The sequence below is a fragment of the Anopheles merus genome, chromosome 2R, assembly GCF_017562075.2.
Source record: "Anopheles merus strain MAF chromosome 2R, AmerM5.1, whole genome shotgun sequence".
NCBI lineage: Eukaryota > Metazoa > Arthropoda > Insecta > Diptera > Culicidae > Anopheles > Anopheles merus.
The window spans coordinates 5,573,799-5,593,320 of NC_054082.1; the positions used below are offsets into that span (position 1 = coordinate 5,573,799).

The window sequence follows — 19,522 nt, forward strand, 5'->3', positions numbered from 1 at the left end:
TGCGCCGTATGTATTACAGCCTTTGTTTTGGTTTTGTCTTTCATTCTACACAACATTTGCACAACACGGCTCGGGCCGCACGAAGGAGAAAGCGAGACAGCTAGAGAGAGGATATGAATGAAGCGCGCGCGCGCGCGCTCTCTCGCCGAACACGTTCAGAGCGAGCGAGAGTAAATAAGCCGTGCTACCGGTATTATCCGTGATGGATGCAGCTCACACGGATTGGGAACAGTTGTTCAATTTAATACGTTTTTTATTTCAATTTATGCTTCATGATTATTCCTTCAATTAGAGTTGTACAAAAATTCATCTTTTTTCGAATATCAGTTCATAAATCCATCGAAATTGCCAGAATGCTCAACGCATACACAGAACCATCCCAATTGGTTGCAGACAGCAAGGTTAAGCCTGCAGACGGCACAGCCCAGCCGCAGCACCGAGGCCTGCTGCAAATCGCACCGCGTGATTATTTACCTCTCGCGTGTCGTCGCGTTACCACAGTGTGCCGTACAGTGTGTGTGCGCGCGGAGCACAGTTTAGATCCAGGACTAAGAGCCCTACCAACATACATTCCAACAACTGTAAGCAGCAGCAAGTCTGGCAGTACGGTACGGCATTTGACGACAGCAAAACGATAACGTACAGTGCGCGCACGATTTCGAGTCGTTCGAGTCGGTTCCAGCCAGCTACACACATACACGCACACACACGCCCGCCCGTTTTAATTTTTTGTCTAACTGCCGTGCATCGTCAAATCGTTGTTTACATTTTCGTCAGCAGCGCTAGATGATAAGGAATAGGCAACGCGTCGGTGCCCAGTCGAACGGGTGTAGAGAGGCCCGTGTGCTGTACAGATTTGAGCCACGATCGTTCCGGATGGTTTGACTGTGAGTGAGTGAGTGAGCGATTGTCCCCGACTGTGGGTAGAAATATTTGAAGCAGCAAGGGGGTATCAAATATTTGAAACCACAAAAAAGGATGATGTGTGTGCGTGCAAGCTTCGACAAGACAAATATTTGACGACGGCTAAGAAACCAGCGCAAGGGCTGATTGTGTGTTATCGGAGAGTCCATTGCTCCGGTTTTCTATCACCTTATCGCGCACCCCGATCCGATCGTTCTGCCCAGTGAGTGCGCGCGTGTGTGTGTGTGTCTTCAATACGGTGACAAACGTCCAGCACAGTGTGTCGTGAAGCCGTGAAGCAGCCAAAGAAAGTGTGGCCAAGTTTTGAAAAAAAGGAAAGAAAAGGGTTCTAGAACGGATTTGTTCCCCCGTTTCGTGTTCGATTTGCCATCGCAGCCTACTGGGATTGCTGCTGCTGCTGCTGCTACTGCTGCTGCTACTGCTGCTTACCGGTACAGTATGAGTGTCTTCACCTATCGCCTGCTTGCATTGACCGTGGTGTACTTTACCTGCCTCAAGGTTGGCCAAATGCTGTATCATACCCTAGCCAGTGGTGAGGTTGAGAATTAATACAGAAAAAAGAAGTGGCGTTTTCCAAGGAAGGGAACAAACACACACAGACAAACGCATATGTGTTGTGTGATTGCAAAATTAAATGTGAGTGAAAACTGTGCCCTACCCATCACCCAATCAAAGGTGTGTAGCCGCACATGTGTGAGAGCGAGTGCCATTAGAAGGGCGAAGAAGGTACGGCGAAGAAGTTTGCATTGTGTATACGTCTGTTCCGTAGAAAAGGGGGAAAGATAATGTTCTGTGAAAAGTGTACAAAAAGCTGAGCAAAATATGCTATAATTGTGCAAGAATTGTCCAAAAGTGAAAGCAATAATCAGTGCCAGTTGTACGGGATCATCTCCCCTTGTGTGCAAAAACAAACACCAACGATCAAGAATCTCACCGAAGAGTCCGCCTTCGGAGTGGCCCCTTAACCCGTTCTAGTGAGTATCTTTTAAGTAACCTTTTTTCATGTGCAAGCGTATTGTAATTTATGTGTGCAAATAAACCTCCGGCAAAAACGCGTTTTAACCACCCCGATGGGTGAAAAACCACCAAACCGAAACCTTCGCGGGGACCATCGATCGAAAAACATCAATTCACGATCATCGTACGTACGAATGCGCGGGTTTTTTTTTCCTCTTCTTTTATTGCCCTGAACCTAACGAGCAATCAATCGGTGGAAGGTGGTGTGTGCTGTGCCCCGAATGATTAGAAATCGGAACCGACAACACGGACACTGCGGGGGGAACAAGCGTACCCTGTGTGCACCCTCCCCAACATGCGAGCGCTTTTCGACGGTAAAGGTTGTAAAGGTGTCCGAGTTTGTGTTTGTGTAAGGGCAGCAGTTGTATCCAAAAACAATAACATCCAAACAAACGCATGTTTTCGCATGTCCCCGCATGCATGCGTCACGCACACACACACACTTGCGATCGTTTTTGTCTTCCCCTTGTAGCTTGTTGCTGATTATTAACCCACCAGGGCGGTTCGATAGCCTCCCCTCGTGATCGTACTGGAATTCCACCGCGTGTTTTTTGACTCATCGATTAAAACAAACCACACAACGCTAAACGTTTCAGCCATCCGGCCCCGTTCTGCCTTTGCCCGTGTCTTGCCAAGACGTGCCAATTGCACCTTGGCAAAAGCAACACCGCGCAACAGTGTGTCGCGCGTCCGTGAGTCATAGGCACGCACAAACACGATCATACCCCCGCGCATCAAACTGTACAAACAATGAGGTTTTGTGGCCGTGTCCACCTTACTGCCAAGTCTTTCAAGTTTGTTGTAGAAAAAATCTACCTTTAGGCTTCAACATGTAACCTATCAGTAAGGGAGCAAAAGAATTTAATTTTATATGTATACGTTCTCCGGTTTCCTCCCTTCCCCCCACGACTCGCCGATACCACCGATTAGGATACCACCGACGTGCACGACGCCAACGCCTCCCAAACTTGTTTGTAGGAGATGGCGTTCGCCCGGACCTACTTGCTACTATACACTTGGGCCGCTTGGGGTGACCCTTTTTAATTGGTGTTAATTGCATTTAATTTCGTTGATCGAATGTTCGACTGTCCCTCGGGGGTGCGGCATGCCGGGTGAGCTGTAAAGTGAGCTCTGGTGATGAATCGGTCACCGGGGAAAAGGCCAGCAGACTGCAAGCAAGTGTCCTTTTCTGTACCGGGGTCAGTTTTATTTCTCGGAATGTCACATGCGGCTTGGAGTAGATGGTTGGCGATGTCTTCATACAGAATCGCATGCTCGATCGCTTCCCCCGGCCAATGTCTTTGTTTTGTTTGAGTTTATGATGTTCTTGGGTGGCTGCAATGCATTGCCTTGCAAGACAAAGAAGCGGCCAAGAGCTCTTGGCAGTGGAGTTTTTGTTTGGTTTGTTTTCGCTCCACCTCAGGCGGAATGAAACGACAATTTAATTAGAGCTTCTCTGGGGTCAAATTAATCTCTCTTTTGCATGGAATCTTTGCTTCTGATCAGATGACGTTTTTATCACTTTTCTTTTCTTCTAATAAATAGCATTTAATCGTACACACGCTGCTCACTGTCTGAAAGCAGCTTCCTCCAACTGTACGTAGCGTTTAATTCACAAACGATTGTGCCTCTCCTCCCGAAGCCGTCCCCGAAGCGGCCTAACGCGTCATTGAGCTGTCTAATAAATATTAAAAAAAGGGAGGGAAAAATTCTCAACAACTCCATTGCATCATCACGGCTCGGTTGCAGTGCGCCCGATAAGGGCGCTTTTGCTTCTACATGCTGCCTGTCCGCGAGATGGCAGTTGCCACCATTTGTCACCGACACGCCGCTCACATTCTCTCTGTTATCGCGGTTGTGTGCTTGCGATGATGTGCCTCTCGTGTCCCTCCATTTGCTCCAGAATGCAACCAACTGCAATTTCCAATGCTCTGATCGGCAATCTCTTGCCCGACAATCCCGTCCCCTTCGAAGCACAGGGCGCTGCTTGTGTTTCATCTTTTCGCGCTATCGCGCCTTGGAAGCAAAGCGAACACATTTCGATCCTTTTCCTACCAAGCGCAAAACAAAAAAACACGCGATGAACGATCGTTTATTTGCTTAACATATTTAACGTTTTCCTCCCGCGAGGGGAAGCAAACTAATCCCCAACTCTCTGCGCGGCGCAAAGTGGAAAACCCACATTTTCAATCATTTCCTTTTTATGACTTTTCTCCTGTTTTTCCTTTTCGTTTCACAGACACCAGCACGTTCACAACCAACCAACCGTTCGCCATCTCGGCCGTGCCATGGATGAACTCATCAACGGAACGCTCCAGCGTCTACCATTCGATGACGGGGGACGATGGAGCAACGTTACTTCCGTTCTGCCAACGATCGACACGGCGACGGCCGGGGAGGAGACTGACTTCCCGGACGAAACCAGCAGGTAAGGCACACCGAGCATAGAATAAAGTGAGGAGGCCACTGGGAAGGGGGGAAGGGCCAAACATGTGCCAAAAGTGATGGGTTTATTGCCTTTAGCGTACGATCATCCTCAAACGACAGTGAGGATCGAGTTTTGGCGTTAGTTCGCGTGTTCTATTGAAATTGCAATAGTCTGAAGTCTATTATTTGGGATCTTTTCGGATTTGATGGAACACTCAAATTATGTTTCTGAGCTACTATTTTCTCTTTATTTGTGGTCTATGGCGATGCATGTTAAAAACCCACAAATAGGTGTTTTAAGAATCAATACCGCACCAAAAGCATTCACAACTGTAATAACTTCCTGAAGTCGCGTTTGGCGATGCAAACCAGAAGCGGCTTGGAAGTCGGCCTCCCCCCTCCAAACTACGAACCGCTTGATGTTCGTCCGTTCGCACCCCCCGGGAGGGGTAGAGACAGGGTGGACGAAGGTCTATCAACAGGGAAATCACGATCAAATAAACGATCGCTGCGCGCATCAAAATGATGTTCAAAACGATGGGAGCACGATGGGGCAGCAAATAAAACACAAGCCACAACACTATAAAAAGCAGAGGGCGTGGGGGGGGGGAGGGGAAGGGGGGTCCAGTGTAAAAGGTCCCAAATTAAAAAAGGAAATAAGCAATGAATTTTTGTTTGTTGGTGCGCAAAACTCGAAGGGAGCGTAATGCGCGAATTGCACGCGGACTGCGCTGGTAATGGTACTTCCTGTCCCGGGGCACACGGGGGATGATGATGATGATGGCGCAGTCGCAGTCCCCTGTAGAACCCTACCAAACGGTATGCCAATCTAGCAAGGACAGTGGGTCCAAAATTGTACTCATCCCGAGCAGCAGGGGCGAGCCGCCAATCGTTGGAGGGCCCCACAGTGCGTTCCCCAATTGACCGAATAAAGTTAACCAAAGTGCATAGGACACCGAGGGGAGGGAGGGGGGAAATGGTAGTGTTTCCACTTGACCTATGATCTCTATCATCTAAATCCGTTTGATTGGCTGCTTCTGATACTACGTTTTGTGCCGTTTTTACTGCTTCTAACGTACGTTTGACGACAACAAAACACGGTAAATTACTCATCCTTTTTGCCAAGATGAGCGTTAGACAGCTCACCCGATTCTCTTAATCATCTTTCGATGGCATACTCAACGGTGTCCCCGGGATTCCGCGGAATCCGACTCATGGTAAATATTTTCTCTCCGCAACTTCCAGTCCTCGGCTGCTGCTCGCGCCTTGTTTGGAACTAATTGTCAAGCACGATCTTACCTCCCCGAACGGAGGAAGGGAGAGCGAGCGAGTCTGTCTCTTGAAGGGAGTCTGACTCATGTTCCTTACGCTTACCCCATATAACGCTCTGCTCATTGTTGCATTGTGGCTGCGGAAACCTGAGTAATCTGCTACTGATGACCTACCGGCATTTGTTGTGCGAAGGCTTTTGTGGTTACCTAGGTCTACCAACTTGTTCGAGCTAGTTTGGCAACATTGGAAGGGCTATTTTTAGAAGCTGTTCCATATCTCCATGTCCCTTTGTAACTCTAGCTTCGAGCTTCCCAAACGAACGGTTCCATCATTAGCTGCTTTGTTACAAACAAACAACACTGCAGCAACACTGTAACACTGATCGCGTTTGCTGCTCTTTGGAATGAGCATTATTTGTGCTTGCTAAGCGTGATCTTCCTTTTATCAAATTAAATATCTAATAAGTAATAATGTAATTGCGATTCGAACGTACACATACCAACCACCACTGCCTTTCACTTGCGCGACGATCAACTTGGTAGTCGCCCCCTCCTCGGGCAGTTTCGTTCCTGCGCGAGCCTGCGTCATCTGAGGCCAAGTGGCCGTGTAAACGCGTGGAGCTGCATGGGAGCTTAGTTACACCAACAAACACAAAACGACTCTTATTTGGCTCTTATGACGAGCAAAAGCATCATACACGGTGCCGCCGCTGCCGCCATTTCATGGATACGGGTGAGAGATATCAAGGCAAGGGCAGAGCGGTGAGTTGTAATCTGATATCTCCCAAGTGGACAATGGAATCATTTTTTGTTCTTGGGTACGGACGGACGGACCTTAGAAGCCTCTGGCGCTGCCTGGAGGGAGAAGATCACCATGCGCGCGGGGAACCCTTTTGGGATAGCATTGACATTTAAACCGACATCGAGGGTTAGGAATTGGTGGATTTAGTGTGAAGGACGTCCGAGGGTTTAGGAGAATTGGAGTCCAAACTCGGTACAGGGGGAAATTATGATCATATGATCGTTTTGAACATTCATTCATTTGCCGGTTTCTGAGCCATCTTCCAGTGTATTATCTCAAAAGAACTAACTCATCAGCAACAAATAATCTGTTTGCCGCGCTCTTCTTAATTCCCCTTTCACTTTCCACTTCCTCCACGGTACATCTAGCATGGTGGTGTGTAGCATAAATGCTTGTCACAATAAGAAAACATTGCATTTCCTCCACCACCAGTTTTTTCTCTCCTGTTACCCCTTTTTCTTGCTCTGTGTCGCTCTGTACAGAACCTCAAAACTTCCTGCCCTCGTCGAGGGAAGTTTTTTGTTTATAAATAAAACCGGACCGCGCGCTCCACTCCACCAGCCCACCAGCGTGCTGTGTAGTGCTGTGACCCAAGAAGCATTCCTTTTTTTCCGGATGTTGTTCCATATGCAGTGGGAATTAAACTTCAACCGCATTGCAAGAGACGAACCAACTGAAAGAAAAACAAGGAGTTGTTGGGAGTCCAAGCCAACTTCTTCTTCAACTGTGTGGCATGTTTGCAACCCAACAGTATCTTTGAACAGAGTTTGTCTCCAGTACCCGTGCCCCCGGGGAAGTAAATAAAAGTGATCGTTTATTGATTTAGTGCTGGAGGAAGACTTGCGGGGAACGTTCCCGCCTCACGGATGCATTCTTGTTATTGTTACGTCTGTCTGTTATGCTGCTGTTGCCTTGCTGAAGCTGAATGACCGAATTCTTGCGCTCCATTTTTCCACAGATTTTCCCGCCCACTGCTAACGTTTGCTGCCGTCGCGACGATCACAATTATGGTCACAGGAATTGTGGGCAATTTGCTTACGATTGTCGCACTGCTCAGATGTCCCAAGGTGCGCAATGTGGCGGCCGCCTTCATTATCAGGTAAGCGTTGTTTGGCTGTACGTGACTAAGCTGCATTTGAGGACATTTAATGGCCGAATAGACTAAACGAAAGCAGTCAAGTTTAGCATTACCCAGACGAAACATGTTGTCCAAACAAACGGCATGAAACCTATCAACTGAAGAACTCAATAGCCTCAAGGAATCTCAATAGCCAAGCAGACACAACAACACACCCCACGTCAATAGAAACATGACCTCCTCCGACATACGATATGTTTAATGCTGCTTACGCTGTATCGGACGGTCACCAGCTTTTCGTTACACTAATCCAAACGGTTCAATTCGCTTTCGTTCCATTCCAATCTCCCTCGTCCGTCCAGCCTGTGCATAGCGGATTGTCTGTTTTGCATCATCGTCCTGCCATTCAACGCGATGCGCTTCATCCAGGGCACGTGGATGCACGGCGAGACGCTCTGCACACTGATAACGTTTATGCAATACGGCAGTGTCGGCGTGTCGCTGCTTTGCATCACGATGATCAGCATAAACCGGTAAGCGATCAGGGCGCGCCCGGTGCTTCCTTCCGGTGTGATCTTCTTCTGCTGGTAACCGTTTTGTTTTTCCCCTCCTCTTTTTTTTGTAGCTACATTATGATCGCACACTACAGCATCTATCCGAAGGTGTACAAGACGTCCTGGATTATGGTGATGATCGTTGCCTGCTGGCTGTTTTCCTACGGCTTCCAACTGCCAACGCTTTTCGGTGTTTGGGGTAAGGGCCGCATTGCACGCTGCTTGGGTTTGGATGTTGTGGATTAATGGTGTGTGTGTGTGTGTTTCTTTCTTATTTTAGGAAAATTCGGTTACAACCACCAACTCGGCACCTGCTCAATACTGCCGGACGATGAGGGACGCAGCAGCAAGACGGCCATGTTCATCATTGCCTTTATCATTCCGTGTATGATTATCGTGATATGCTACAGTCGCATCTTTTGCGTCGTGCACAAGTATGTTGGGAGTAGCTGGTTGGAGTGTTAAGAGATTGGTAATCACTATCTCTCTCTTTCTCTCTCTCTCTCTTTCTTTCTTTTTCAATCGGACAGATCGGACAAGCGGATGAAGAACCATTCCAAATCACAGTGCAACATTCCAAACAATCTGCGATCGGCGGTCGATCCGGCCTCGCCCCTGTCGGCCGGCAGTTCCAGCTCGGCCAACAACAACTCCATCAGCTACACGGCCAGCTCGTCGGCGGTGAAGGTCGCGGGTGCCGCTCGCACCGCGGCGGACGCGCGGGACGCAAAGGCCCGGCGCAACGAGTGGCGCATCACCAAGATGGTGCTGGCGATCTTTCTGTCGTTCGTCATGTGCTACCTGCCGATCACGATATCGAAAATCGTCGACAAGAATGTCTCGGTGCCGGGTAGGTAGCACAGGGGAGTGGGACAGTGGGAAGGGCATGAAGCTTTTCTAATATAATTCTAATTCGCGCTTTTTTTTAGTGCTGCACATCATCGGCTACATTATGCTGTACCTTTCGGCGTGCATCAATCCGATCATTTACGTGATCATGAACAAGCAGTATCGGCAGGCGTACAAGACCGTGATCTTCTGCAAACCGTCACGCCTGCTTGGCTTCGGTGGTAGCAGTGTTGGAGGTAAGAACCATCCATTGCTAAAGAGTTTCCAACAAGGAAGAAAATCCATTGGATGTTTCGTGTTTTCCAACGGGTTTGGGCGTAGATGTTGTACAATAATGTGTAGAATCTGTTTTGACTAAAAAATATCTCTCTATCGATTATAAGGGAAGTGGCACTGTCACTCCTCATTTCCACATGACCGTCACAGAGCATGGACCGTGCAAAAAAAGCCCACCATGATTCAGTGATTGTCTACTCGTTGGTGATCGTTTTGTTTCAATGTTTCTCTACCCGTTTGTCTATCATGCATCACGCAAAGCCGCAAAAAGGTTCATGTTGTCCCTGACGTGCCGGAACGATTGTAGCCACACCGTACTGTACACACACACGCGCGCGCGTCTTCTCGTCGCCTTTGCTGTACTTTGGACTGTAAAGAAGACAATTTTATTGCACAATTATCTGACCGCCGATAGAACCTCGATCATACGCGCCAGTGTATTGATCATAGGAAGTTTAACCTTCGCTTGGGTCAAACATCTCGCCCCACTACTGGTGTTTTTTACATTCAATTGTTTGCAAAGGCACTCATCTATTTGCTGCCTTGTTTATTTTTTCCTCTTCTTCTAAATCTTATCAAAAACCCCCTGACTTAGATCCCGTTTTCGTTTTTACTTGTGTACATTTTATTTAGAGAAATGGAAAGACATCGGGTACAGCTACAACCACAGTCGTACCATGGTGTCCCAAGTTTCAATAGCCGAACCAGAGTCGCCCCCATCCAGCCGACTACGCCAAGGTAATCGGAACGGGCCCGATGATGCCACTACAAACTGCGCGAGTTTGTCCATCCGTCATCGTCCGTCCACGATCGATGTGCACCTTCCCATCCATATTGTCTAAGTCTTGCTCTGCTTGTTCGCACTTCGCTTGGATCTGTCCTTTTCTCTTTACACGTTTGAAAATGCATCGTTTCAAAGCTTTTCTATTCTGTCTTTCCTCTTTTTTCGCCCTAGTAGTTGCTTTATTGTAATATTTTCCCCAACTCTTCTCTATCGCTGAACGTCAATCATTTTGCCAATGAACGTTCTACCACAAATCTCTTATCAAAGCTTCTATCATGCGTTTGTGCACGGTTTTGATTCACAAAATTATCTACTGCATACCATTATTATTTCGAATTCAAATACCATCGCTTCTGCAAATCAAACCCCGATTGAGATTGAGACTAAAACAATATTTGTTTCGTATTCTTACAGATTCGCCGCACCCACAACATTTAGTCGCCATTCAAGATAGTTAGTAGCAGATAAGACTTTTGAGAACTGCAGAACCCACAAGACACAGGAGGACAGTGGACTGAAAACGCATTATCTTTCTCCCTACACTAATAATAATAATAATAGTAATAATAGTAATAGCCGTGTACCGGAGTACACAGTGAGCAGTGACCACCCTGCTGATAAGCCACTTGAATGACCAAAAAACATGGAAGACATGGCCGAATGGAACCAGCAAACCAGAGGTTACGTTCGCCAAACGCCACTTATGACACCAAAACGACTCCAAAAAAGCACCACGATTCGGGGGGTTTTGTTTTAAAATCACGTTGGGAACTCGTAAGTCCCAAACTACTACTATGTAACATTCACGATGCCAAACCGATAGGGTTAACCAATACATTTTCTGCAAGCTAATGGCAGAGACGCGAACGATTTCGCTAGCGAAAGAGGTTGAATTTCGAGGAGGAAGTTTAAGGTTTGTTGGTAGTTTGTAAGGATGAGCGCATGAGTATAGTAATAGTGTTCTTAGTTCGTACAAAGCGAATGCAAAGCTCCAAAGATGTGACGAGAGTTAGCAGCCAAGAGCAGCACAGAAAAATGTCAAGACAAAAGGCCCGGCTCTTGTTATCGTTTGCAATATAGTTGATAAGATTAAATTATTCGCCTTTAGTTTCGGATGCAACGGACGCGGTTCCTGAACAGCGACTACTTCCCGCAAGCAACGACACTTCTCACTCTCTCTCTCTCTGTAACCTGTACAAAAATCAAACCGATCAAGTGAATAAAGACAGCTCTTAACGTAAACGCCAACAACCAAGTGACGGAAAACAGAACAGGTGGGCGCGGTTTTCCTTCAATGATATATGGGCGGCGGCCATTGTTCCTTTTTATTTTTTTCCTCTTCTTCACGCAGCTTAGCATATCCATTGACCTGATAGTCCGTTGCTGCCGTTGCATCTGTACAGAGAATCTTGCGCGTTAAAAGTAGCAAAACCTTTCTGCTAACGTGAATTAAAAACTTGCTAACCTAACAACGGCACAAAACTCTAGCGCGTTCTGTGTTTAGTAACGGTGCGAAGGTTTTTTGTTTTGTTTTGTTTGCTTGTTTGTTGTTGTTGCGCAAAGGGAACAAACTCCTAACTCCTCCTTTCTCGGCTTCTGGCAAGCGTTTGTGAAGCGAATGGCCGCAGGCAAAGTTGCGCAACTGTGTGGTTAGCTTCGAGACACCACACCTTACTTACACGTTACTCTCTTACCTACTAACTGTACATAGTGGTTATTTTCTCCAGTGGAACTACCTTCGTCCGTCTCGGGTGTTTTTTGTCTATTCTATCTTCTATCCTCTTCTTCGTCCATAGGACATGACGCAATCAAATCCTGTTGTTCGTCCGTGTGTTGTGTCGTCGTTTTGTTAACTCGCTAATGCTAACTCTACACACAACGAGCCTCCCAACAGTGTTGTGCGCGTGTGGAGCTGAACAAAAGCTAAAAGCGCTTCGCCTAATTCTAACCTAATTCACTTGTATATTTGCTCGCTATCTTTACACTTTCAATTTTCAAAGCTGTTTCAAATATATGCCGTTTACACTTTTGTATATACGCAGGCAAAAAAAAACTCGGTCCAAACTCGGTTTCTAACGCTCGAAAGCTCCGCTCGGTGTCGTATCGGTGATGGTAGCCATAGTCATTGTTTAGCTGGTAGCACCGTCGTGAAATTGTAGCGCTTCGGCATTGCCGTAGCAGCGTCGTTTGAAATCTCCAAGCCGTTTCGGTAAGTTGGACTGATCGATCCGTACCGATTGCATCGTGTTGCTGGTTGGTGAAGAAGAAACGTTGCGGTACGGTGAACGGATATAACCGAAAATACAAACGATAAAACTCTGGCCACTTACCTGGTTTTGCTCAGCATCACCACACTGCCATTTTCGCTCAGCTGCTGTGCATTCAGCGAGTAAAGCTTGCACAGGTCCTGCAGCTTGTCGTGCTCTGCTTTATCCACATCGTGCAGGGTCAGCTCGCGCTGCTGATCATCCTGAAGAAACCTGTGAACGTTTAACAACCACAAAAACGATTAATATTATGACTGTGAATCATCCCCCTCCCCTATTGCAGTCGCTCACCTTGATAGCAGCTCATTCACGCTCGATATGATGGAAAACCCCGGCCGTTCTTCGCGAATTCTTCTACACCCGGCACGGATCTCCCGTATCTCGTTCGCTAACGGCAGCCCGGGCGCAATGTTATTTACTAGAAAGGGTGTATTAATGCCGCCCAAATCTGCCCCGATGGGTAGCGCCAAGCTTGGCTCGATACCGCCCAAACCGATGGCATCGACCGCCACCACACCACCCACCGGTTGCATCGTTATTTCGCTCGCCGCTCCCGGAACGCTTGCCGCCGTCAGCAGCTCATCGGCCGACATGAGCGTATCATCGTCCGGCTCGTCCTGCCGATCGACATGCGGGAGCAGACAAGCCCGAGTGAGCGCGGAAGAGGATGCTCCTGCCAGGCCGGGCGCTCGATTGCCGTGGTACGCCTTGCGGAAGTCGTGCTTCGAAGCGAACGTAATCATTGCCTCGTTGCCGGGCCAATCGGTCAGCTCGTCGTCACCCTCGTGGTCCGTCTCGTTCGCCAGCACCGCTTCCGAGTCGCTCGAGCTGAGCGAGCTGGAGCTCAGGAAATCCTGCCCTCCGCAATCCATCAGCTGTCCCTGCCCTTCCGGGCCGCCGGCCATCATCAGCATCTGCTTCTTGCGGATGTACTTCGATTTGCGATGGCGATGCTTTTCCTTCGGGTAGCTTCCCTTCGCCTTTGTAACGACGGCTGCCTTCATCGGCTCCGGGATCGATTGGACAGTGCCGGGCCCGGTGATGGTGGCCACCGTTTCCGAAAACGAGCGCTGGATGTTGAGCGGATTCTCGATCACCACCGTACCACCACCGAACGGATTGATTAGCAACGGTTTGGTCGGCACTTGGGTCAGGGGACCAATCTGGCCCGGAGCTGTCGGGGCTATAGCGGGCGCTATAGTATTGGGTGGCGCTGCCGACATACCGAACGGATGCAGCAGGGGATTCAAAGCTTCCCCAGGTAGAACCAACGGTGTTACTCCTCCCAAGGTCGGTGGATTTTGCAGAACGCTCTGGACAGCATTCGTGCTGACCGTCGCAGTTTGATGTGGAGCAGCAGCAGTTAGTCCTTCTCCACCGTGACCTTGACCTTGACTTCCGATCAGTGGCAGTATTGACTTTGCCGGCTGCTGAATAGCTCCCGGTAGCAGAACTGGCTGCTGCTGTTGTTGCTGCAGCGGAATCGAGAAGTTAAACTCTCCCCCGGTCGGTACGGGAACTGGCGCCGAGGGCGCAACGATGCCGGTCGATCGCGAAGCCTCCAACAGCGCCGACCGTTCGCGATCTCTGTCGGCCGAAATTCGCTCAATCTTTGAGACGACCGTCTTGTTCAGGGGCAGTATCCGTTCGCACTTCATCATGCTGGCCGAAAAGGATGCGGCCCTGTTGCGGCTCTTGTACTCGCTGTACGACGAACCTTTCGGGCCGAAAAACTCTCGCTGCCTCGGTACGCTGCTGGAATGCTGCTTGCAGAAGTCGTAATCCAGCCCACCCCGGTCACGCTGGCTGCGCTTCCGCTTGCCACAGAAAAACATGGTGCTCCTGTGCAAAGGGAAAGATTTGAAATGACGCACTACATCGCACACATACAGACTTTGCTTAAACTGACCTAAAACTTTCCGGGCACGCCGAGTGTTTGAACACGCGCTTCTTCACCGTGCCAGCGACCGGGAACAGTGGATTGCCCACGATGTGCGGTGTGGACGGTGTCGTCTCATACTCGACGGCCATTCGTTTGTACTTCCGCTTCCGGCGCATGTTGGGTCTGGGGAGGGGGGGCAATAGAATGACAAGATATCAAGGTCAGATTGAGTATCGGCTGCACGACCGGATCCCATACCTAGCAGGACTGAAGTTTTCGTTCAGCGAGTCGGATTCAAAGTTTCCCGAGAGTGGCGTTTGGCGCAACTTGAACGTAAACGCCACGGAATGTCGATCATCGGAGTCGCTCTGAACGATGTTGTTGCTGCCACTCAGGTAGGGCGAGTCCGCCTGGTTCATCACTACATTGCAGGCCGGTGGATCGGTCGGGCTGCTGGAACTATCCTCCGTTGGCTGTGGTGCACAAGCTGCAAGTGTGAAAATGGTGAGAAAAATCGAACCAATGCAACACAAACACAGGTGCACGACATACGCAAATTTCCCGTTGATCGTGTCCGGCGGCGCACACCCCACCGCACCTTGCTCGTGGTGGTGCGAGACGTTTCCTCCAGCGCCAACGTCAGATCGTGCGAAAACTGTTCCATCCTAGCAGGCGACGACACACATTCGCGTGTCACGATACACACGGCCCACGGGATCTGCCGATAAGAGCCGCCGCTACTCCCTTCTCCCGCGTGAACGTGTCACACACGAACACGACGACGGTCGGACGAGTGCGCTCTAACTATGGTCCTTCGTTTCTTCTTCGGATACGCTCAGCAAAAAAACACCAGCAATGTTCTGGTATCCGGGGTAGAACGAAGCGAAACGAGGTTTGCACCACGAAAACTACGGCCACCAACAAATCTTCTCCGCGCTTTTCACGTGCGGTCGTCGTCGCGCTCTCGTATACGCTTCTTAGTGCGTACGGATGGGCGTCCGCACTGGGTACAACAGGGACATTTGGGGCTAATCGCGACTTGTTCGGCCATATGAGCGTTTTGCACTTGCGGAAAAACGGTCCTACCCTAGCAAATCCGAACCCGACCGAGTCGCCAATTTACATACAACACATCACCAAACTACGGAAAAACACAGAGAGCAAAAAAACGCACCAGACCAACCAACACTCGCAGGCCAATGCAAATCGATCTCCGTATTATTATTGTTGATGGACATTTGCTGCGACGACGGGTGGGGGTTGGCGCGACATGACAGTTCGCACGACCTGTCAAAACCACGGATAATCGGGTTCGGGTTGGGGTTTTTTAACAAACCCGTTCAAATCGATCGTTTTTGCAACTGGGGTGGTTGAGCGTGGAATTTAATAAGAAAGTGTTAAATACCGGTTAGAAATGCATTTAGATGTTCTTTTATTTTGCTTTTCTGCTCTTCCTCCACAATGAGTGTGGAAAAGAAACATCAACTGCCATTACTTAAATCAGTTAATAACGGCAACGGTCTGGATATGTATTTCAAACCCCAAGAATCACCCTTCCATTTTGAAGCAACTAATTACTGCAAAAGAATTACAAAGCAATTAGAAAGCGTCGCCAACCTTTTTCGCTTTACCGGATGCCAGAATGTGAAAGCTTGCTTAGCGCGACTCTGATCCGGTCTGGGGCTTGACCTTGGCGATCGCCTGAACTCACCTTTGTGTCGCTTGCTGCGAATCTATTCAGTCTTCGATCATCTGTAGTTTGAAAACGGTGTTAGATCCATTGATCATTCACTTCAACTCTGCAATCCAAGATATCATAAAACAAAGCAAAAATAGAGTAGACTCTATCGCTTGTCGATCCGACTCATTCCGCCAACCGCCATGTTGTCAACATCGTCAAACGGGAAGATCAAACGATCATCATCATCATCGTCATCGTCATCATTAGCGGGTTCATTGCAATGCCTGCAATTGATTGCAATCAGTGTTTTGCTGTGGTGTAGTGCGTCCAGTAGCCTCGCCCAAGCACAGAGAGTAAAGGTATTGAATTATCTTATTTATATCACTATCTTATCTTCATCCCAAATAGATAGACAATAAATTTACACAAACTTCTCGTACCATCGGTTTGTTAGTGCAGTTAATAAGTGCGACTGCTTTGAAACCATTCGCGATTATGGCGAACGAAATAGTTGAAGGTCAAACTATATAGAGCGGCTTGTCTGCTTCTTCGCTGGTTCATTGAATCGAATCATCTTGGAATTGACCATTTTTTTCAATCCTTTCGCAGATGGCTAGCAGTGATAGCAGTTATCAGGTGGTGAAGCTCCCAAGTCCACGGACGAAGCTAGGCGAGGGTCCAGTGTGGGACATCGACACCCAGAGCCTTTACTATGTGGACATCAACACACCGGCCGTCCTGCGCTACGACTATGGGGAAAATCGTACCTACAGCGCCAAGCTAGGTAATTGTGGAAATGCCTAAGAATCTTGTTCCCCCATTAGCGTCTAATACACTGACCATTTTCTAAAGCAGCGGGTGCAAACTCCATCTCCTTCATTGCTCTCGTCGCGGGACAGCCGGAACATTTCGTGGTTGGTGAGAACAACCGAGTGACGCTGATCCGTTGGGACGGTCGCTCCGAGGCGGCAAGTCACGTCCGCGTGCTGGCCGATTTGGGCCCCAGCCAGAGCCACGTTCGGTTCAACGATGGCAAGATTGATCCGGCCGGCCGTTTGTACGCGGGTACGATGCAGCTAGAATCGCTGGGCGATCTGTTCGCCCAGAAGGAGGGCCAACTGTTCCGGTACACCAACGGGACGATGGTGGTGCAGAAGCAGAACGTCAGCATCTCGAACGGGTTGACCTGGGACGAACCGTTCAATCCGCTGCGCATGTACTACATCGATTCGGCCGCGCTGGATGTGAAAGCGTTCGATGTGGATGCGACCGGTGATCTGAAGAATGAGACGGTGTTTTACGACCTGCGCGTCAATGGCGCACATCCGGGATACGTTCCGGATGGAATGACGAGCGATGCGGACGGTAATCTGTACGTTGCGACTTGGGGCGGTTCGAAGGTTATGAAGATTGATAAGGGGTGAGTGTTTGTGGACGTGTGTGGAGTTGAATTTGCTCCGTTCGGGTTGTGTCCTATTTGTCGATATTTTCCCTTTCAGGACGCAGAAACTGGTGCTGGAAATTAAGATTCCTGCTGAGCAGGTAACATCGGTGGCCTTTGGTGGTCCGCAGATGGATGAGCTGTTTGTCACGACGTCTTCCAACGGGGACAAGCCTGCACCGGCCGGCGAGCTGTTCAAAGTGACCGGTTTGGGCGTGAAGGGAAAGCCGATGCATAAGATGGTGCTGTGAAGGATGGGTGCATTAATAAATCAGTTCAAAGTTTTTAATTCTTTCAAACTTCAAAATAATTACTGATGGCTTTGCTTTTGTTGGGTTTCAGTATTCGATTTGTTCTTTTTATTAAGGTTTGTTGAAATCATACATTTCTCACTTTGCTCATCGTTTTCATGGTTTCCCTTTCGCCCGATCCGCCAAACGACGGCGACGTTTGACCATCAAGCGTCCTAGCATGTGAACTTGATGGCCAAAAGGAAGCCTTCGTGCGGACGGAACGTCGGAGGTGTTTTCAATGATCCGTCAGGATCGTGTAGCAGGAGCAGCAAATGACCACTGCGGGTCGTAGTTTTTGGTGGTCCATGACACGATCCGTACGGGGAAACCACACACACAGTCTGGCCACAACAGTATCGTCACCACTGTTGCGGGGCCATAGTCGAACGAACGAACGTACTTGAACAATATTTATCAACGCCGGAGTTATTCCTCACTTCACATTCTTCCCTTTCTCTTAACAACCCGGTCCGGTAGCTATCGGACACTTTCACACGGTTAAACAGAGTGCCCCGTGTGCCATCTAAGCTAAGCTCGGCACAATCCGTTCACGAGAGCGCACGCACCTGATGGCATGCGTTTTGTCCTGCTGCAACACAGTCGGTAATGGTGCTGCTGTACGGGACCTTACTCCATCTTGGCCAGAATGTCGGCTTCCCGGAAGAGATGGTACTCTTTGCTGTCGCCCAGATCAACCTTGGTGCCACCGTACTCCGGCAGCAGCACCTTTTCGCCGACCTTCACCGACAGCGGCACATGTTCGCCGGTCTGCGCGTGGCGGGCACCGGGCCCAACCGCAACGACCGTGCCTTCCAGCACCTTGGACTGAGCCTTCTCCGGGATGACGATGCCACCCTTCGTCTTGGTGAGGGCTTCGGCGCGCTGGATCAGCACGCGGTCCAGCAGGGGCAGTAGACGCTTAACGGCAGACTAAAAATGAGAGAATGAAGGAATAAAAATAAGGTTAGTTATACTCGTTTAATTTACAGACAAGTAACTATCCCCGGCATTCCATGTGCTTTTTGCCGTGGTACAGTAGGGGGGAGGTAGACAGTTTGGTTGGGATTACGTAAGCTAAAGGAACAAGCCATGCATGCCGGTAGAAACTTCCAGTCGAAATGCAGCAGTTCGTTCAAGTCAATCAAATAAACTTAGAAATGTATTCAGAGATGCCTTTCTCAATGAGTTCCGATGGCGTTTCGATAGTAAATTAGAACGCATTGATAAGAACATCTCATGCAATGCGGACGGGGAAGGAATGTTCCAGAGACTTTGGCCCCTTCTCTGGAAGCTGGGTCACTACTCTACCAGACGCTAAGTTTTACGTAAATTTCCCATTCCCGCGTGAAACTTACCATTTTTCTGTTTTGGCAGTGGAAGGCTTTTGAGCGTGCTGTTGCGAACAATCGCAAATAATCTGCAGTCACACCAGATTATTCAGGGAATTTGTACCAAGAACACAGGCCTTACCGGCGATGCGAGCAGTTTTCACGTCTTTCACGCACGAGGACCACGCTGACAGTGCTTATATTGGTTGGTCCGCCCGTCTAGAACTTTTTGACAGCTAACTCTAGATGAAAGATTTGACCAAGGTGGAATGTATAATGAGGTGTAGTTATAGCGCTTTTGGCGATCCCCCCCCTGGGCTCCGATTTTGACAGATGGTTTTCCGCTTGCATATGTATTGATGGATTGTTTACGTTTTGCATGGTCAATATTTGGTGGAGATCAATTTGGGTGAATATTTTAGTTTATTACAACACAGCCCGTGATTTAAAATGGAAATTTTCCTTCGAGAACTTGAAGCGTTCGCCAAACGCGGAAAACTAACTGTCAGTTTTCTTCGTCGATTCTTCTTCCACCTAGCTGTCAAAACGGGCTTATAACTTGACCTGATATCTTTACGGTCCTTGGATTTGACACATTTCTTTCCCTCAAAAATTAAAATGCTATTTTATATGAAATAAATGTTTGTT

At 48.7% G+C, this 19,522-nt stretch overlaps 4 protein-coding genes across 8 annotated transcripts; 2 read left to right on the top strand and 2 right to left on the bottom strand.

The window, feature by feature from the left end:
* Positions 1-448: 448 nt before the first annotated feature.
* Positions 449-12,111, top strand: LOC121590950 (G-protein coupled receptor moody). 3 transcript variants are annotated; one of them, XM_041911166.1, is made up of 11 exons: positions 449-1,355; positions 1,423-1,898; positions 4,181-4,369; positions 7,400-7,540; positions 7,882-8,052; positions 8,145-8,272; positions 8,354-8,507; positions 8,604-8,923; positions 9,003-9,158; positions 9,832-9,936; positions 10,397-11,233. In XM_041911166.1, the coding sequence occupies exons 3-11, from the start codon at positions 4,230-4,232 to the stop codon at positions 10,438-10,440; spliced, it is 1,359 nt and encodes a 452-aa protein (XP_041767100.1). In that variant the 5' UTR covers positions 449-1,355; positions 1,423-1,898; positions 4,181-4,229; the 3' UTR covers positions 10,441-11,233. The 3 variants fall into 3 exon arrangements, with proteins under 3 accessions (XP_041767100.1, XP_041767101.1, XP_041767102.1); XM_041911167.1 differs by lacking the exons at positions 9,832-9,936; positions 10,397-11,233 and adding an exon at positions 12,025-12,111 and having other exon boundaries at positions 449-1,898; XM_041911168.1 differs by lacking the exon at positions 9,832-9,936 and having other exon boundaries at positions 450-1,898.
* Positions 11,480-15,360, bottom strand: LOC121590945. Its single transcript, XM_041911151.1, has 6 exons — positions 14,684-15,360; positions 14,390-14,618; positions 14,159-14,314; positions 12,541-14,091; positions 12,313-12,462; positions 11,480-12,232 (listed from the first exon to the last, which is right to left on the bottom strand). Exons 1-6 carry the CDS (start codon positions 14,793-14,795, stop codon positions 12,112-12,114), a joined length of 2,319 nt encoding a protein of 772 aa, XP_041767085.1. The 5' UTR covers positions 14,796-15,360; the 3' UTR covers positions 11,480-12,111.
* Positions 12,102-17,560, top strand: LOC121590951 (regucalcin-like). 3 transcript variants are annotated; one of them, XM_041911170.1, is made up of 4 exons: positions 12,102-12,191; positions 16,422-16,596; positions 16,668-17,232; positions 17,312-17,560. In XM_041911170.1, exons 2-4 carry the CDS (start codon positions 16,422-16,424, stop codon positions 17,502-17,504), a joined length of 933 nt encoding a protein of 310 aa, XP_041767104.1. In that variant the 5' UTR covers positions 12,102-12,191; the 3' UTR covers positions 17,505-17,560. The 3 variants fall into 3 exon arrangements, with proteins under 3 accessions (XP_041767104.1, XP_041767103.1, XP_041767105.1); XM_041911169.1 differs by lacking the exon at positions 12,102-12,191 and adding an exon at positions 15,894-16,171; XM_041911171.1 differs by lacking the exon at positions 12,102-12,191 and adding an exon at positions 16,237-16,329.
* Positions 17,561-17,584: 24 nt separating this feature from the next.
* Positions 17,585-19,087, bottom strand: LOC121590958 (10 kDa heat shock protein, mitochondrial-like). Its single transcript, XM_041911182.1, has 2 exons — positions 18,902-19,087; positions 17,585-18,476 (listed from the first exon to the last, which is right to left on the bottom strand). The coding sequence occupies exons 1-2, from the start codon at positions 18,902-18,904 to the stop codon at positions 18,174-18,176; spliced, it is 306 nt and encodes a 101-aa protein (XP_041767116.1). The 5' UTR covers positions 18,905-19,087; the 3' UTR covers positions 17,585-18,173.
* Positions 19,088-19,522: the final 435 nt, after the last annotated feature.

Bases quoted from the DNA above. Each gene is read 5' to 3' on its own strand.
- LOC121590950 (XM_041911166.1), top strand. From the start codon at position 4,230: ATGGATGAACTCATCAACGGAACGCTCCAGCGTCTACCATTCGATGAC. The intron at 7,541-7,881 runs GTAAGCGTTGTT...TCGTCCGTCCAG, and splicing joins GCGGCCGCCTTCATTATCAG to CCTGTGCATAGCGGATTGTC. The intron at 9,937-10,396 runs GTAATCGGAACG...GTATTCTTACAG, and splicing joins ATCCAGCCGACTACGCCAAG to ATTCGCCGCACCCACAACAT.
- LOC121590945 (XM_041911151.1), bottom strand. From the start codon at position 14,795: ATGGAACAGTTTTCGCACGATCTGACGTTGGCGCTGGAGGAAACGTCT. The intron at 14,619-14,683 runs GTATGTCGTGCA...TCACACTTGCAG, and splicing joins ACGATCAACGGGAAATTTGC to CTTGTGCACCACAGCCAACG. The intron at 14,092-14,158 runs GTCAGTTTAAGC...CCCTTTGCACAG, and splicing joins GCGTGCCCGGAAAGTTTTAG to GAGCACCATGTTTTTCTGTG.
- LOC121590951 (XM_041911169.1), top strand. From the start codon at position 16,013: ATGTTGTCAACATCGTCAAACGGGAAGATCAAACGATCATCATCATCA. The intron at 16,172-16,421 runs GTATTGAATTAT...ATCCTTTCGCAG, and splicing joins CCCAAGCACAGAGAGTAAAG to ATGGCTAGCAGTGATAGCAG. The intron at 16,597-16,667 runs GTAATTGTGGAA...TTTCTAAAGCAG, and splicing joins TACCTACAGCGCCAAGCTAG to CGGGTGCAAACTCCATCTCC.